Genomic DNA, 19,138 nt, shown 5'->3' with positions numbered 1-19,138 from the left:
TATAAAATGACTGCAGTTTGATCTGTTTTTCACCCACACCTATCATATCTCTTCTGAAGACATGGATTTAACAACTGGAGTGTTTTATGCTGCATTTATGTGCTTTTTGGAACTTCAAAGTTTTGGCCACCATTCACTTGCATTGAAAGGACCAACAGATCTGAGATTTTTTTCTAAAAATCTTCGTTTGTGTTTAGCAGAAGAAAGTAAGTTATAAACATCTGCCATGAGGGTGAATAAATTAGAGAATTTTCATTTTTGGGAAAACTATTTCTTTAAAGTGATATTTCCCCTAAAAATGAACCTGGATGACAAAATATTCGATGAAGGTGAATGGTGACTGAGACTAACATTCTTCATAACATATTTTGTGTTCCTTTTTATTATTTTCCAATTATATTTTAATTGCCAGTATTTATTTATTTATGTTACTTTATAGATGCCCACATGAATAGATGCGTGTGCATGCAAAAAGTTTATAATGTGCGGCACGCATTTATGGAAAGGCTCTTCTCCAAACCTCTACAAGACATTTAGGCAGAGCCCAAGGCAAAACTGCCACAGTCCTGGCATTGACAGACACTTTCCCATCCAGATCAGTCCACAGACAAACTAGAGCCGGAGAATGATCAAGAGAAGAAAGAGGTCAGGAAGAAAAGAAAAACAGGTTGTTCTGCATGCTTCTCTGATGGGCTTGCTGGGTGGTTTGTCTATTTATTTAGTCTATGGAGGTGATGGGAATTGAGCAACGGCCACTGCCAATTTTCTCCACACTGAGAAAATATTAATATGGACAGCTGGAATCAAGAGAGCAGAGTCAAACAGACTCAGGGCCAACAGATACAAGACTCTACTCACATGAAACACATTTACAGATTGAAAATCCCAGCCAAAAGTTCCTGCATCCCTCTAGCCTTCATTAAAATGTATGGTGGATAGCTAAGCAGCATGTCCGTAACATCCTCCTTCAGTGGTCCAATTTAGCTATTCTAAGATTGTCATTTCAGAGATCAAATTGTGAGTGGTGGCTAGTTATGTTCCAAGGAGATAGTCACAACGTAACACTAAGTCTAGGCTATTTGAGGCTGACAGCACTGCTAAAAACCACTGAAGGATTCAATAATTATCATCTCTTGTGGTCTCAGGAAAATACAAATAAACTTCCAAAGATGAATCTCCAAATACCTAATAGAGCCACAATGTCGATAATATTAAAAAAATGCTAATAACAATCATAAAAAAAAAAAAAAAAAAAAGGTAATTACAAGAGATTTATTCAGTAAAAAAAATCAAATCCAATGACTGCAGTAAATTAGTCCACCACAACAGGTACATGTGAAAATTAACATTCAGAGCAATTACTATCCAGAACATCTGGCATTGTTTTTTAACCACACACAAGTTAAAAGTCTGTCCAACAACTACACAGGGCTGCGTTTCCCAAAGCATCACAAGCTTAAGTTGATCTTTGGCACCAATGGTTTCTACGATCTACTCAGGCTTTCGATGCTTTTGGGAAACACAGCCCAGCTCGTTTCAAACAACGCAATCTCATGCCAAGATATGAAACAATGAACAAGCAAACAGAGACAAACTTGTTGGTAAAAACTATTATATTCTGTTGCGGTAACCAATGAACTATCTTGTTATAAATAAGCTAGCTGTGGTTTTCAACATCTAATTGTAGTGCTAAAACAAAATACATATTCAAATTATATTGCACAACATGGTAAACACTACATTTAACACCCCTGCATTCATTTACAGAGTATGGGGGTAAATAGCTGGGGGTGGGGAGATTGGGAAATGCCACCCAGAGAGCTCAGAGGAAGCAGTTGAGCTTCTAGGCCTCACACAAAGATGTGGGGCCACCCACTTGCAGGCCGATTTGGTTTATTTTCATTCTTTGGGTAAACTGTTTGGTGTGAACTTTTTATTAGACCTTTAATTTGTCATGTGTCAGCTCATGCTTGCAAGGCAAGTGTATACACTGGTTGTGGCTTGTGTAAAGTGGAGGTTTGGAGGTCAAGGCTGGTGGGGTGGTTTGAGAAGGGTGGATGGTATGAGGCAGCGCTCCAAGGTCGGACCACCTCCTCTAATGGTCCACTTTGGCGTCATTAGGTTAAAAGTGCAATCCGAAGGTGGAGATGTGAAAAACATTAAACTGTGTATGGAAATACTTAATCCAATCCAAATGCACATAAATGAGGTACATGGGTTGGATGCTTAATGAAGATGGATTTGAAAACCAGGACAAAATTCAAAATTTGTTTTAAAGAAAAGATCCAAGATGAAGGAGCCTTTATTTAGAACACAAAGACATTAAAACTTACACAAAACACAGATATCTCTTCAGCTAGATAAGATTATTAAAATAAAGTGAAATTGCATCAAGAGATTTATTTGCCATTGGTCTCAGCTGAATCTCATCTTAGATTAGTTTGGATGACATCCTGACCCTCTGTTCTGCTTCAATAGCTGATCTCAAAGCCTGGTAAGACTCTACAACAAGAACAAAAACAATTTCAGTGCTCAGTAGGAAATAGCAGGCTTTGAGACCCTTTCAAACCAAACAATGTCACTTTAACATGCACAGAAGCTCACCCAAGTTATTATATAAACCGAGGAGTGTATAAGGGAGGGGATCCGGATGTGACTGATGTAACTAAATATGTTAAAGGGATGGTTCTTCCAAAAATGAAAATTATCCAATAAATTTACTCACCCTCATACCATTCCAGAGGTGTATGACTCTCATCTGCAGAACACAAATGAAGATTTTTAGAACATATCTGCTCTGTAGGACCACACAATATAAGTGAATGGTGGCCAGATCTCAAAAGGTCCAAATATCGAAAAAGGCATCATAAAAGTAATCCATACAACTCCAGTGGTTTAATCAATGTCTTCAGAAGCGATCCAATTGGTTTTGGGTGACAGACTAAAATGTAACTAATTTCACTGTACATCTTGCCATTGCATTCTCTGGGCACGATTATGATTTCAAGCTCGATTACACTTCCAAATGCTTGACACATGCGCATAGCACTAGATGGCACTATCAGAAGTGTAATCAAGCTTGAAATCATGATTGCTAAGAGACTGCTGTCAAGATTTATGGTAAAATGGAGTTACAAGTTTGGTCTGTTCTCACCCAAAACCAACTGGATCGCTTTAGAAGACACTGATTAAACCACTGGAGTATTATGGATTACTTTATGATGTCTATGTGATATTTGGACCTTCTGAGTTCTGGCCACCATTCACTTGCATTGTATGGACCTACAGAGCTGAAATATTATTCTAAAAATCTTAATTTGTGTTCTGCTGAAGTCATACACATCTGGGATGGCATGAGGGAGAGTAAATGAGAGAATTTTTTTTTTGGATGAACTATCCCTTTAAATGTCCTCCGAGCATACTGCACCTGCTCACAAGACCTTAACAACAAATATCAGATGCAACTGAACTTTGAGTGTTCTTTAAAAAGGTTCTAACTGTAGGTGTCAATCAACTGATCCATTCATCGACTTCCAAGGAATGCAATAAAAAGTGCTGTGCAGATTCAAAGTCAATATGTACTGTGATTGGTTGGAAAGCTCACAAATAACTTGCATTGAATCACTTAAGTGTGAAAGGTGCTGCAAATTCAGGAATTTATTAAAAGTATAAAATGAGAATTAACTAATATTACCTATAAAAGACACCTTACACTTGCTATAGGTTTGCCCATGAATTTTTCCTTAGGATTAATAAAATAGGAATATCCATGCCTCTTTGAATTAAATGAACTACCTTGCAGTTTCCTCATGAATGCATCAATCTCTGGTAAATTTGCAACAATATCAAACGAGGGACATTCCATAGACCTGGCAACCTCACTGCACCCCTGGAAAAGACATGAAACAGAACTGAATACAATCTTTTCACTCAAAAACATGAATAACAGTAAAATATGTATATGGGAACTAAAATTAATGACACCTGTCTTTAGCATTGTATTCAAGTGAATGGGACATTTAGATTTTTTTGCTTCAACTTGTTATTGAGTGTTATTAAAGGAATAGTTCACCCAAAAAAGAAAGATCTCTCATAATTTACTCACCCTTATGCCATCCCAGATGTGTATGACTGTCTGTCTTCAGCAGAACACAAAGAGAATAGCCTCATCTGCATAGATATTCATAAGTAGATCCCTTATTAGCAGCCGTTTCTATGGACCACAATACTGTTTCCATACAAAAGCAGCTTTTGCAATGGTCTGAGCAAGGAGTTCATTCTGAGGCATCTCCTCCACTTACTTGCATTCAAACCGATTCAAACAGCTCTCCTTGTTGACCGTTCCAAGATGGAGCCACAGTTGACGTATCCAAACCAGCCGAATGAGGCATCTATGTATGAATATTTATGCTTCTCTTTTGTAAACAACACCGCACTTCCATATTTTTTCGTATTTCATGCACCAGTTCTTGCATGAACTTTTTAAATATTGATTCTATTCCTTACACATGTAGTGTTTCACTTGAGAAGACATCAGTTAATCCACTGGAGTCGTATGGATTACTTTTATGATGGCTATGTGTGCTATTTGGAGCTTCAGAAACTTGGCACCCATTCACTTTTTATGGACCTACAAAGCTGAAATATTCTTCCAAAAATCTTTGTTTTCAGCAGAAGAAAGACAGTCATACACAACTGGGATGGCATTAGGGCGAGTAAATGAGAGAATTTTCAATTTTGGGTGAACTATCCCTTTAAGATTTGAAACATATACAGACCAGATGTGTGTATACTGAAGTATACTGAAATTCTGAAGGTTACAAACCCTAAGTTCCTCATGAAACCTCTCCTCCATTTCAGACACTTGGGATATAGCTTCAAATGCTGGGAGAACAGACTCCTGAAAAATAAGCAAGCACATCATGTTACATTAATACATTTTATTGTTTACATTTATACATTCAGATTTAATAATAGTATTCACTCACCTCCTCTGAGGAGTCTTCTTCCACAGAAAGCTCTAGGCTTGTGCCATTCTCCAATGAAGCACCCTTAGACATTCCATTCAGTTCTTTTACTCTGTCAGAAACACACAAATCTGACTGTAAAACCTAAGCAAACCACCAGAGGGCCTGCTCAGACAATCAGAAGTGAAAGGATCTGCAAAGTTCCTCCTGCGTTTGCCATCAGAGAAAACCATTCTTCAAATTAAGGTACATCTAAATCAAAATGACCAAAAGCTTTTGTTCAAGTAAAGTGAGTTAAAATTAATTCGTTTGTACCGGTTTGCATAACGTAGTGTGTTTAGCGTGTATTCACAAGAGCCCATGCCTGGTGAGATCATTGCAATCTGAAACAGACCAAACCAGAATTCTAATTAAATGTTACAATAAATGACAGTAGAAAATGCATACCATTATTAAGTGTAAAAAAAAAAAAAATAAATAAATAAAATATATATATATAATATAATATATAATAAAAAAATAAAAATCACAATAGTCACAAAGAAAAAAAAAGGCACACTTACCATACAGGTTCTGGAGTTTTCTCCAATGAAAGAGTCTCGAAGCACCTGGGTGAGTTTGCTCATCCTGAACGGGATGTGCTCGCTGTTCTGACCAAGAGACCGGATACATTCCTGAGGAGTCAGGGACGAAGCAAGACAACAATTTGAAGTTTCATAGCTACCAAATAAAATTTGTGTTTGTAGGAACAGTAAACAAACTGGGTACAAGTTACTTTACTGCTTTATTACTTTAATAACGCAGTAATTTCGTCATCATCAGCTTTTAAACACTATGTTCCAAACAGGACAAATTCACACAATTTAAGAAGTATTTGCTACCTAATTTTTAAAGACAAGTGGTACTAAATATTTAGGCTTTTCCAGTTGTTAATGATTACAGTATGAGGATTTGTAAAAATCATTTGATATAGATTGCACTCAAAACCTATTGCTAGCCTATGCATTTATTTTTTTTTTTTTTAAAGAGCAGAGCATAATAACAATTAATGACATTTACAATGGAATTTTTCATGATTAAGATTGTATTTATTTCCATGACTTTTCCAGGTCTGAAAAATAAAATTTTAAGTGGCTAACATTTTCCCCCACAATGTCAAAGTTTGTGCATTAACCAAACAAACAACATTGTTATGCAGAAAGGACCCATTTGGTCCAACAGACTGCACCTTCAATGCCAGCAGGCTGCGGTTGATCTCTGCTGTCTCCACTATGGTACTCCGGTCGTTACTACTGACATCAGTGCCACGCTCATTCCCAGCAAGGTCCACCAGAGAGAACTTCCCATGGAGAAAATTTCGCCGCCTCAGGACTACTTGCAAGACCGCATGTGAACGTGACGAGCTGGCATTGGCAAACGTCTGGCCAGACGTTCTGGTATAGAGTGAAAATAAAATCGTTATGATATCGAAGGATAATGTTTCAGAAATTCAACATTGCAAACACATGTGACCATATTAGACAAAGCATGAGAAAAGTTCTCCAAAAAGAGACTTTGACTTTGTTTACAAATCCAATTTGGTTTTTAAATCCAATCATTAGGATGGATGCAAGTGGTATCTCATGAAGCACATCGTCACAGGCACTTTACGCATTCTGCATATAATGGAAAAAAAAAAAAAAAACACTTGTTCATTCATTCACTGCATAGTGAATGTCACATTCAGTTCGCTATACAGGTGCATCTCAATAAATTAGAATGTCGTGGAAAAGTTCATTTATTTCAGTAATTCAACTCAAATTGTGAAACTCGTGTATTAAATAAATTCAATGCACACAGACTGAAATAGTTTAAGTCTTTGGTTCTTTTAATTGTGATGATTTTGGCTCACATTTAACAAAAACCCACCAATTCACTATCTCAAAAAATTAGAATACATCATAAGACCAATTAAAAAAACATTTTTAGTGAATTGTTGGCCTTCTGGAAAGTATGTTCATTTACTGTATATGTACTCAATACTTGGTAGGGGCTCCGTTTGCTTTAATTACTGCCTCAATTCGGCGTGGCATGGAGGTGATCAGTTTGTGGCACTGCTGAGGTGGTATGGAAGCCCAGGTTTCTTTGACAGTGGCCTTCAGCTCATCTGCATTTTTTGGTCTCTTGTTTCTCATTTTCCTCTTGACAATACCCCATAGATTCTCTATGGGGTTCAGGTCTGGTGAGTTTGCTGGCCAGTCAAGCACACCAACACCATGGTCATTTAACCAACTTTTGGTGCTTTTGGCAGTGTGGGCAGGTGCCAAATCCTGCTGGAAAATGAAATCAGCATCTTTAAAAAGCTGGTCAGCAGAAGGAAGCATGAAGTGCTCCAAAATTACTTGGTAAACGGGTGCAGTGACTTTGGTTTTCAAAAAACACAATGGACCAACACCAGCAGATGACATTGCACCCCAAATCATCACAGACTGTGGAAACTTAACACTGGACTTCAAGCAACTTGGGCTATGAGCTTCTCCACCCTTCCTCCAGACTCTAGGACCTTGGTTTCCAAATGAAATACAAAACTTGCTCTGATCTGAAAAGAGGACTTTGGACCACTGGGCAACAGCCCAGTTCTTCTTCTCCTTAGCCCAGGTAAGACGCCTCTGACGTTGTCTGTGGTTCAGGAGTGGCTTAACAAGAGGAATATGACATCTGTAGCCAAATTCCTTGACACGTCTGTGTGTGGTGGCTCTTGATGCCTTGACCCCAGCCTCAGTACATTCCTTATGAAGTTCACCCAAATTCTTGAATCGATTTTGCTTGACAATCCTCATAAGGCTGTGGTTCTCTCGGTTGTGCATCTTTTTCTTCCACACTTTTTCCTTCCACTCAACTTTTTGTTAACATGCTTGGATACAGCACTCTGTGAACAGCCAGCTTCTTTGGCAATGAATGTTTGTGGCTTACCCTCCTTGTGAAGGGTGTCAATTATTGATCTGTCAGATCAGCAGTCTTCCCCATGATTGTGTAGCCTAGTGAACCAAACTGAGAGACCATTTTGAAGGCTCAGGAAACTTTTGCAGGTGTTTTGAGTTGATTAGCTGATTGGCATGTCACCATATTCTAATTTTTTGAGATAGTGAATTGGTGGGTTTTTGTTAAATGTGAGCCAAAATCATCACAATTAAAAGAACCAAAGACTTAAACTACTTCAGTCTGTGTGCATTGAATTTATTTAATACACGAGTTTCACAATTTGAGTTGAATTACTGAAATAAATGAACTTTTCCACGACATTCTAATTTATTGAGATGCACCTGTATGAGGAAATGTGTGTATCTACACACAGCTACAGACAATGTTGCACAGTTTATATGACATTACAAATTAAAAATCTTATTTCAAAATCGCATATGTGGTTTGGAGCAGTTTGTAAACATGGGAACTGAATGTGTTATTTTACGGTTCAAACTACAAAAAAAAAAAAAAAAAAAAAAAAAAAAAAAAAGTCAGATATGCCTAAAAATAGAATAGCATTTTTGCTAATAAAGTTAATGCATACCTGCATGCACTTCCCCGCTCAATCATCTTGATGACATCATCAACAGATGACACGGGCACCTCCTGCAGGCCAACAACATTGACCTGCTGTTTTTCATCCTCCAAAACACGCAACTTTTCTTTCTTATTCAGCAAGTCAAACACCTGCACAGGGCACAAAAACAGCTCACAATCATGTCAAGCAAGTACTCCATGCTCACATCTAAAATCAGATCAGCGTAAAATCAAATCATCATACCACACTTGATTAATAGTTATAGTAAGTACCATTAATCATTTGGAAAATTGATGTTTATTTACTCATAAATGACAGAGGAACAATAACTGATAGACATACTCCTTGATAAGACATCACAGAAATGTTTTGGAAACCTGTAACACAATATGTCCAAACCTTGCCATTGTAGATTTCAAAAAAGCTGACATAAGGGCAAAGGTCCATATCAGCATATCGCTTTTGCTTCAGGAGAGTAAATACATCCTGTGCTGTGAAGTATGCAGACAGATTAATACATGAGTGAACAAGGATAAATACATGACAGGCCACTATGTAAAAAAGTACATTTGATAATTCCAGTCACCTGCAAGGGCATAGATCCCTTTAGAGCTGTTTTGACTTTTTCCAGCAAAGTCTCCACCCATTGTCTGTCAGCAAAGCCGCAGTTGAAAAACATGGAAACTAACATTGTCTCAAAGCAGTTTAGTTATTTTCTTTGAATTGCCAGTAAAGGAAAATGACTTACATGTGTCTTTCCACTGCCTGTTTGGCCATACGCAAAGCACGTTGCCATACCACCATCGAAAATAGTCTTAACCAGGGGTTTAGCAGTGAACCTAAAAATACACAAGACATTGTTTAATGCTGATTATTAGACGGCTCTCTGGAATACTCGATTCTGATTGGTCAATGGCGCCATCCAGCATTCAGATATTGCTCTGTAACAACCGCACATCCGGGGATTAAGACATATTAGACCGCTCATCTGGGTTCTGCGAGCCATCTCTCCTGCTTCTCGGATTACGGTGCGATCTCTGTAAGTAAGCTAATAAAATTATTTAAACTCAAATCAAGGTTTCATGTGCATCTGATTCATTTGGCAAGTATTCTTGTAATAGGCTGAATAATGAGTCAGGCGGTCATTTTTACAAAGTAAACACCAACAGAACTCCGACGCAAACTGGAGGTTGATTCCAGCTGTTGAGCGATTTCTTTCTTCACAAATTACATAATTTAAATGCAAATCAATATTTTATGTCCATGTATTTATTTATTTGGTCAGTAGCTATGTAATAAGCGGGATAATTTAAAGTCAGCCGGTTGTTATCGCAAAATAAACCCCTTCAGGGTGATACAAGACCCCTCCGCTTCATGTTGGGGTCCTAATCACACTGTTGGGGTTTATTGTGCGATACAACCGGCTGACTGTACATTATTCCACTTATTACACGGTGCTCTGGAATACTCCATTCTGATTGGTCAATGGCACCATCTAGCTGTCTGATATTTCTGAGTAACAACCACCCCCGCACATGCACATATCAGATCGCTCATCCGGGTATTGAGTCAACTTTCCTGCTTCTCAGATCACTGTGAAGTCTCTACAAGCTAATAAAATAATTTAAAATTGAATCAATGTTTCGTGTCAATTTACTAATTTGGCAAGTATTCTGAAATAAGATACAGAATGAGGAGTCAGACAGTCATTATTTACAAAATAAACACCAACAAAACCCCAACGCAAACCGGAGGTGGAATTCAGCCGTTTAGAGATGTATTAATTAGCCTATAATTACATAAATTCAACGTAAATCAATATTTAATGTCTACTTATTTGGTTAGTAGCCATGTTGTAAGTGTAATAATCTGCTTCGCGTCAAGGTCCTGATAACTTAAACTTGCATGTTTTGGAAGATATATAAATATACACACTGGTGCAAAATTGAGTCCATTTGCCAAAGTGCTTCTATTTTGCATTTCTTTAATAAAAAGTTTTTTTTTTTTTTTCATATTGCAAATTGATTGTATTAACAGCATAGCAATTTGAGTGAAAAGGTGAACTGAATACCATAATTTATTTGGTATGCATTAGGTTTGCCCCCTTTTTACTTTAATGACAGTATGCACTCAAGCATGGACTCCACAAGTTTGTGCAAAAACATGCAATGCAAAACAATGTTATGATTTAAGAATGTTCCAAAGAGCATTTTATGTGCTTCAATGGAGCAAGGAAATCTGACCTTGATCAGTGAGCTACAGACAATGCAGAATTAAATTAATTTTACACCATAACGTTTCTTTGATTAAAATATTTATAAATAAACTTTATTTCCAGGTTTAAATTAGATTGAGTCCCAGATTTTCAATGTTGACTTAAACTTTTAAACCCCACTGTGTGTGTGTGAGATATACACACACAGTGGGGTTTAAAAGTTTAAGTCAACACACACACACACACACACAATTAATAAGCAAGGCCAGTCAAGTATATGTACAGTTGAAGTCAGAAGTTTACATACACCTTAGCCAAATACATTTAAACTCAGTTTTTCACAATTCCTGACTGTGGCAGGGCGGAGGGCGGGTGATACTGCCAACCCCTTGCTTCACGATTGGGATGGTGCTCTTCAGCTTGCAAGCCTCACACTTTTTCCTCCAAACATACCGATAGTTATTATAGCCAAAGTTCAATTTTTGTTTCATCGTACCAGAGGACATTTCTCCCAATCTTTGTCCCCATGTGCACTTGCAAACTGTAGTCTAGCTTTTTTATGGCGGTTTTGGAGCAGTGGCAACTTCCTTGCTGAGCAGCCTTCCAGGTTATGTCAGTATAGGACTAGTTTTACTATGGATATAGATACTTGTCTACCTGTTTCCTCCAGCATCTTCACAAGGTCCTTTGCTGTTGTTCTGGGATTGATTTGCACTTTTAGCATCAAACTACGTTAGTCTCTAGGAGATAGAATGCGTCTCCTTCCTGAGCGGTATGATGGCTGTGTGGTCCTATGGTGTTTATACTTGCGTACTATTGTTTGTACAGATGAACGTGGTACCTTCAGGTCTTTGGAAATTGCTCAAGGATGAACCAGACTTGTGGAGGTCCAAAATTTTTTTCTGAGGTCTTGGCTGATTTCTTTTGATTTTCCCATGTCAAGCAAAGAGGCACTGAGTTTGAAGGTAGGCCTTAAAATACATCCACAGGTACACCTCCAATTCAGTACACCTCCTATCAGAAGATAATTGGCTAACTGTCTAAAGGCTTGACATCATTTTCTGGAATTTTCCAAGCTGCTTAAAGGCACAGTTAACTTAGTGAATGTAAACTTCTGACCCACAGGAATTGTGATATAGTCAATTAAAAGTGAAACAATCTGTCTGTAAACAATTGTTGGAAAAATTACTCGTTTCATGATCAAAGTTGATGTCCTAAACGACTTGCCATAAATAGTTTGTTAATATTAAACCTGTGAAGTGGTTAAAAAAAATTAGTTTTAATGACTTCAACCTAAGTGTATGTAAACTTCTGACTTCAACTCTATATATATATGTGTGTGTGTGTGTGTGTGTGTGTGTGTGTGTATACATTTATGCATTTGGCAGATGCTTTTATCCAAAGCGACTTACAGTGCCCTTATTACAGGGACAATCCCCCTGGAGCAACCTGGAGTTAAGTGCCTTGCTCAAGGACACAACGGTGGTGGCTGTGGGGATCGAACCAACAACCTTCTACTTACCAGTTCAGTGCTTTAGTCCACTACGCCGCCACCACTCTTAACTGCAGCTTAACAATAGCTATATAGAACTGTAATAAATACCAAATGAAACTCGATATATGAAGTTACCTATAAACCAAGTCATTGGTGGCATCTTCATCGAATGAGTAATCAAAATGGAAAGCCTGATTCTCTAGGTACTTGGTCAGGTCCACTTTCTGCTTGGGCTCATGCAAGAGTAAGGCTCCATTACCAGGGATTGTGACCACATCAATCTCTTTCTTGGCCAGCTCTGAGCACAATCAATCAGTGAAATGAGACACACAAAGAAACAATTCTATTCAATCACGAAACAATTGGAAAGGCCGTTTCAACTACCTACCTTTTTTATTCAGAGGACGTTTGCGAACACAGACACAAATTCTGTGAGGTTTGACCTACAAGATGCACCTTGGGTTAGAATGATAACATTACACACTTTGTTATTTTTAATTAGAATTTTCAGGACTATATACTAATGAACTCACAGGATCAGACAAAGACATGGGCACTTTCTCCACGGTCTCTCTGTATTCCTCAATCATCTGGTAAAACTGCTTATTAGGGCGATTTGTATCTCCAAACTAGCATCAAGACAGCAATTAAAAAAAAAAAAAAAATTGTGCATTGTGTAATTTCACATTTTCAAGATAAGGAGCTGTGTACACCAAGTGGCATACAACCAAATGACATGAAATAAATAACTGTGATTATTATACATTCAAAAGTATAAAGTATTAGAAAATACATTAGTCCAATAGCGAATGTTTCATTTACTAAAAGAAGTCTGGATATATGAATGAATTGTTCAGCATTCTGACAAAAACAATGATATTCTTGACCAAGTGCATTTTAATGCACAGTTTTAAAAACTTTTCATGCAGAAAATTCAGATTTGGTGTAAAGGGATAGTTCACCCAAAAATGAAAATTCTCTCATCATTTACTCACCCTCATGCCATCCCAAATGTGTATGTTTTTTTCTGCTGAACACAAAAGATTTTTAGAGGAATATTTCAGCTCTGTAGGTCCTAACAATGCAAGTGAATGGGTGGCAGAATTTTTAAGCTCCAAAATGTACATAAACACAGCGTTCAGTAATCAGGCATGTGATCAGCTAAGCACAAAAAACGCAGGAAAATGTATCGAGCAAAGTGGGGGACAGCGAACAGTCAGAAGTTATGAAATCTATGGCCAACATCTGAGAAGGGATAATTTTGACAGGCTTTGCGATTTGGATTATATGATAAACATTGGATCATCTCATAATGATGCTGTCATCTCAGTGTTTTCCTGAACACATGGCTGCTAGATAGCGCCACTAGCTCGTGCAGTACTAACTGAAGCTGTCAACGTACGCTGTATTTAACACGGATATGGCATACAGGGCTACATCACAATTTCAATCTTAATTCCATAATGCTGCATTAACAGATATCATACCATTGTCTCAGAGGTCAACGTTTGCAGTTTTTAAAGAGATTTGGATGGGTTTTCCTCTCAACATGTGCATACAAGTGCTGGTCTTTACAACCGTCACGCTGGTTTACATGTTACACGTTCTTATGAGTGCCGACCCCTCTTCATAGGGAGGCTAGTATTATTTCTACATTGTGCATTTATAAGAGTTTTTACAGAGAGCGGTCTGCCAAAAAGTCATGTCCATTTTTATTACATCCGTAACTCATTCGTTTCCCGATCTAAAATTTGTTGAACTGAACATTTTCTAATGTCTGCACTGTATCTGCAGGGTTTTATGATTATACATACAAGCGGTTCGATATACTGACAATGAGTACTTAAGATGAATGTCACGATTCACTGCAAATATGACATCAGTAACGTGGTAACTGCAGCTTAACAATAGCTATTATTAACCTGTCAGCAACTGTGACAAAGATTCAAAGCCATTTGATATCCGACCATTATATTTTCTTTTGATGAATTAAAATAAACCTGTCTTACTTCAACGAAGTCCTGACGGCGAAAATCAGGACACTCTGTCTCACGCGTTCTCAACAAAGGTTGAATGACACTTGTTTATAAGAATAATGCTGACAGAGAATGCACCGGACACGACACTATAACATAAGAACACCTGATTAAATATTAACCCCCAATTTACGAATTAACAATTCACGCAGTTTACATTTTGGAATTCCAGACTAATCCGGAAGAATCACATCCCTGAATAATAGTAATCCATAAGACTCCAGTGGTTTAATCCATATCTTGTGAAGCGATATGATAGGTGTGGGTGAGAAACAGTTCAATATTTAAATATCCTTTTATTTTTGGTGATTTGCATTCTTTGTGCATATCGCCCCCTACTGGGCAGGGAGGAGAATGTAGGGTAAAAATTGACTTAAATATTGATCTGTTTCTCACCCACACCTATCATATCGCATCAGAAGATATTGATTTATGGATTTCTTTTATGCTGACTTCATGTGCATTTTGGAGCTTCAAAATTGTGGCACCCATTCACGTGCATTGTATGAACCTACAGAGCTGAGATATTCTTCTAAAAAAAATATCTTTGTGTTCTGCAGAAGAAAAGTTAGTTATACACATTTGGGGTGTCATGAGGGTGAGTTACTGGAGAGAATTTTCATTTTTGGGCAAATTATCCCTTTAAGACTTAAAAATATTGTACCTTCCCTCTCTTCTGTGCTTCAGGGTTTCTTGCTAGTGACAACCTTTTGTTTGCCACTTTGTTCATTTCTGAGACCTGAGACATGCAATGGCCTAAAAGATATAAATTTGATGTGGCAGTCATTATCATGAGTAAAATGTAACTATTCAAAGAGAGATCACATGGACTTGCTCAAATTATATTAATGCACTGTTTCCCACAATATTACACAATTCAATCAAGACTTCCAGAAAGTCTAAACAGGAAATGACAGGTGCAATGACTGACACCACAATTCTGTCACAGGATTGTTATACATTTATGTATTGACTCGTAATGCTACTACTCAAAACTTAAATGAAGACAAAGTAACACGAGTCATTTACATGTTTTCACAAATCCAACACTATACATACTTGGTGGCCCCATGGGGGCACATTTGGAAGCCTCACTCTCACAAGTAGCTTCGGCAGTTGGTAGCAGAGGAGAGGCTGGCTTTGAAACAAGTCTCCTCTGGTAGCCTGTCAATCCAAATGCCAAAGAAAAGAAATTCAAGCACTTTAAAGGCCAAAGTATACTTCGCTTTTCCACATGCCATTACGTCTCACGCACAGTGCATGTGACGCAAATTTTGTCAACAACACAGTACATGCGGACTGTGGACAATCTGCATCTTTGCACAGAATTGTGCACAGGGTTAGTGTAGTTTTGTTTTTTTATTTCCATTTTATTATTTAATTTGTCATTTCAATTTAGATTTCACACTTTGTTAGTTTTTGTTTTCTCAGTGTTATCTAGTTTCAGTGTAGTTAGTTTTTATTTCAGTTTTAGTTGTATTATTTTATGGCTGTCAAAGCTAAAGCATTTACTGGTCTCATTTAAAATGTCAAACGTCATTAAAGATCTCAGGAAGTCTTGTGCTACCTTTATCTAGTGGCATTTTCATGTTTAATTAAAGCTGCACTATGTAAGATTTTTTTGGTTAAAAATAAACAAATTGCCATTATTGATTGAGTACATAAACAATCAGTGTTCAAAACAATGTTCTTACCTTACCCCGATTCACTAAGTTAAGCCTATAGAAATTATTTGCATTTTGAGCTGTCGGGTTCAATTTGGCGCGAAATCGCTGGCTTATGACGTACATCATTGCATCATTACGTCATGTCCGTGAACATAAGAGCCGGCTGTCTCGTTCCCATGTAAACAGTAGATGGTGTATTAACACTGTTTAGTTTGCGAGAAGCCGTTAAATAGAAGAAAGAAACTACAGTTCAGTTCAGTCACATTCACACTGTTCCAGACAGCATCGCAACAATCTGGATGGATGTTTATCTGTTATCCATTTGGCGAAGTTGTTTACCTGCTATAATGCTTGGATATGTTGTCTTGTAGGGTTGTTGAAGCTAATATTACTTGTCATGCTTTATGAATCGAACAATACTTGTGTGTTAACCGATCGCGATGTATCTACGTTGTCGGGTTACTGTGACATGTTTACTAATATTTATGACTTCCAAAATTAACTGTCATATTGCATTTTTAAGCATATTATTTTAATGTTTAATAAAGTATATTTTATCCCCATCATTAGTGAATCTTCATTTTATGTTTTTAGTTTAATGCGTTATTGTGTGCATTCATAGACATACTATTTTAGTATTACGGTCCACTTGCATTATCAACTGAGGCTGTACAATATAATATTATGAAGTCTTCCAATGAACTCGTATCAGCCATATCACAAGTATCACCTCTTAAATCGATGTGTAGTACAATACAAATATTAATAGTATATTAGTGCCCGACTGATATATCGGCCGATATTAGCCTTTCACCGATATATCGGTATCGGCATATATTTTACCGATATGAAAACTTTTTTCAGAACATAATGCAAAAAACAATGCTTTAGAATTGGTGTCATAGCATAGTTTGTCCAGCAGAGTGTGCTCCGACTCCATTGTTTACAGAGCTGACTCTGAGCTGATGGTGGCTCTGCAGACAGGGCGGAGTAAAGCGGTGTCTCGGTAAGTTAACTAGTTTGTGAAATACATACTGGAAACTTATACAATGACCCCATCATTTTCCCTTTTCAATATATCTAATATAACATTAACCTTATCCCTGACAACCATGTCACTCATGTCTGTTTGCTGTTAGCCAGCTATAGTTTGTCAGTACAGTCAGTAATGTAGCAGATTTAAAGGTAAACATCAGAGCATCTTTTTGCAGCTCAGCAGACAACAGTGCAGTGGTGGATTGAGTGTTTATTTCATGCTATGTTGTTACACAGTTGGTGAGACACAGTGCTGGAAAGTAAAATAAACAACGTCCATCTTTTACTCTCCGTGACAACGAGCTTATAGCTAACTTTCAGTAACTACGTTTCCATCCAAGGATTTTAGCAAAAAAAAAAAATTTCGCGCATCAAAATAAACCTGATGGAAATGCAAATTATCGCTAAAATTTCACAAGTGTCAACATAATATTTTTCCATTTAACTCTAGCGCATAAACTATGTCGATACATCAAATGTCGCGAAAAACTGGTTTGGAAACACTTTTTGTTGAGAAAATTGGCATTAAAGCAAAAATGTAGTCACATGACAGAATTTACCCCAATCATTAGCCTGTGTTAATCATGACGACAAGGTAGAGGATCTTTGAAAGCCAATTTATTGTACGTGATTATGGATTGATCTGAACGGCATAAAGATCTGATCACTGCAAACATGACACTTCCAGGAGTGCCAACACAAATATCTCATATCATGCACATCACAAGTGCACGGAGAACAAATGAATGGCCACTCACAGACATCCGTTTATTTATTAAAATTGCTTTTACACACCATTCAAAATAACAGACGTCAGTCACGGAATTTGCTCACAATACAGAAAAAATAATTTCTGTGCACAAAGATGTTTTAAATTAAAAATAAATACACAATACTAGAAGAAAGCTTCAGTGTGCTTTTTTGGAACAAAATATAGCCCAATTTTATTAAATTATTGTTCAGCTTACTTTTGAAAAAATGCTGGCAAAATTCCCTGTATTAAATTAAATAAATTACCAAACGAAAAAAATTATATTTTTAGACCTATATATGCCTTTTCTTTACACAAACTTAAATTAGCCGTACCCTGTTCTATAGATGAATAAAGTCGGCTGAATTACATTTTCTACACTTCAAGACTATAAACTATCAGAACTATTTGTCCAGTGCAGAGTTCACTTTCAGTAAACAAGCTTTTGAACCTTTTAAAACTTTTAAATATTTTAAATCTAACCCTCTTTACCTCGGATCGCATTTGCTGTGCTTCTTCATAAAATGTAAATTGCATTATGACACTAAAATAAATTTTAGATGATAATCAAGTTCAGTTGGTCGTTAAAAGTTGCTGGACAAATATGCAGGACGTAATGCAGTTGTGATGGCGATGCTTTAGAAAAGATGATTGTTCAAAATAGCCTATTGAATATATGTAAACCCTGATATTACACCGCATCAATTTTTCTTTAATAGCTGTGCACACAGCATATACACATCGATGGATGGTCCTATATTAAGACAGAACATTTCCCCCATTACTTGGTGCAGGTTGCCAGCTTGAACAGGGCCATGACGATTCGCTTTCAGGTCGGAACCGTTGGCAACCTGCGATAGGCACAACATCAGGACCAATATTACAGTCCTTTCAGAAGGGCAACGGCTCCCTTTTGATTGCAATTCCTTCTCTTCTGATTGCTTTTATTTGTGAAATTAAAACGACAGTAAGCTGACTAATTTCAATGAATTGTCGCAGTACTATCCCCATTTTACCAAAACTTAGGAGGAAAAAAAATTAGGGACATCTGGGAGGCGAATTAGCAATAAACACACATTTCTGTATGGAAATGGCTTAAGGGCAGATTTCTTTTGCGATAAAACAAAACTTATATGACAAAGTGTTTTTTTTAGGCATGACGTCATCACGCACACCGTTTTTTAATCGATAAAAGGCCATTTGAATGGAAACAGGCAGAAGACAGCAAATTTAGCAAAAAAAAACGTTGTCGATAACAAAATTGCGTGAAAAGTGGATGGAAACTAGGCTATTGTTGTCAGCTGAGTGGAAGCTAATGAGAAAACATGTATTCACCAAACTGTTTTTTTCAGGATTCACAGTTTGGTACCCCCTTCAACCGAACAATTCCAGTCATGTCATTTATAAAATGTAATATTTATAAGTCTGGTT

The 19,138-nt window shown here is 37.2% G+C and overlaps 1 protein-coding gene across 6 annotated transcripts in view; it reads right to left on the bottom strand.

Annotated features, from left to right (window-relative positions):
• Positions 1 to 1,484: 1,484 nt before the first annotated feature.
• LOC127441591 (kinesin-like protein KIF2C) overlaps positions 1,485 to 19,138 on the bottom strand; it is a 31,456-nt gene continuing 13,802 nt past the window's right edge. For 3 of the 6 annotated variants that reach the window (XM_051699175.1, XM_051699178.1, XM_051699172.1), the window contains 16 exons: positions 15,314 to 15,418; positions 14,919 to 15,010; positions 12,752 to 12,847; positions 12,607 to 12,661; positions 12,354 to 12,516; positions 9,257 to 9,347; positions 9,095 to 9,158; positions 8,908 to 8,999; positions 8,515 to 8,657; positions 6,196 to 6,400; positions 5,531 to 5,641; positions 5,283 to 5,350; positions 4,989 to 5,079; positions 4,826 to 4,900; positions 3,796 to 3,889; positions 1,485 to 2,502 (listed from right to left, as the gene is read on the bottom strand). In XM_051699175.1, coding sequence (XP_051555135.1) covers positions 2,432 to 2,502; positions 3,796 to 3,889; positions 4,826 to 4,900; positions 4,989 to 5,079; positions 5,283 to 5,350; positions 5,531 to 5,641; positions 6,196 to 6,400; positions 8,515 to 8,657; positions 8,908 to 8,999; positions 9,095 to 9,158; positions 9,257 to 9,347; positions 12,354 to 12,516; positions 12,607 to 12,661; positions 12,752 to 12,847; positions 14,919 to 15,010; positions 15,314 to 15,418 — 1,616 coding nt within the window. In that variant the 3' untranslated portion in view covers positions 1,485 to 2,431. Of the gene's footprint in view, positions 2,503 to 3,795; positions 3,890 to 4,825; positions 4,901 to 4,988; positions 5,175 to 5,282; positions 5,351 to 5,530; positions 5,642 to 6,195; positions 6,401 to 8,514; positions 8,658 to 8,907; positions 9,000 to 9,094; positions 9,159 to 9,256; positions 9,348 to 12,353; positions 12,517 to 12,606; positions 12,662 to 12,751; positions 12,848 to 14,918; positions 15,011 to 15,313; positions 15,419 to 19,138 lie in introns of those variants that run through there. The other 3 variants (XM_051699173.1, XM_051699174.1, XM_051699177.1) reach the window with 2 other exon arrangements.

The sequence above is a fragment of the Myxocyprinus asiaticus genome, chromosome 5 (genome assembly GCF_019703515.2).
Source record: "Myxocyprinus asiaticus isolate MX2 ecotype Aquarium Trade chromosome 5, UBuf_Myxa_2, whole genome shotgun sequence".
Lineage (NCBI taxonomy): Eukaryota > Metazoa > Chordata > Actinopteri > Cypriniformes > Catostomidae > Myxocyprinus > Myxocyprinus asiaticus.
Note: the sequence above shows the minus strand (reverse complement) of the source record. Positions and strands in the feature narration are given on the sequence as shown.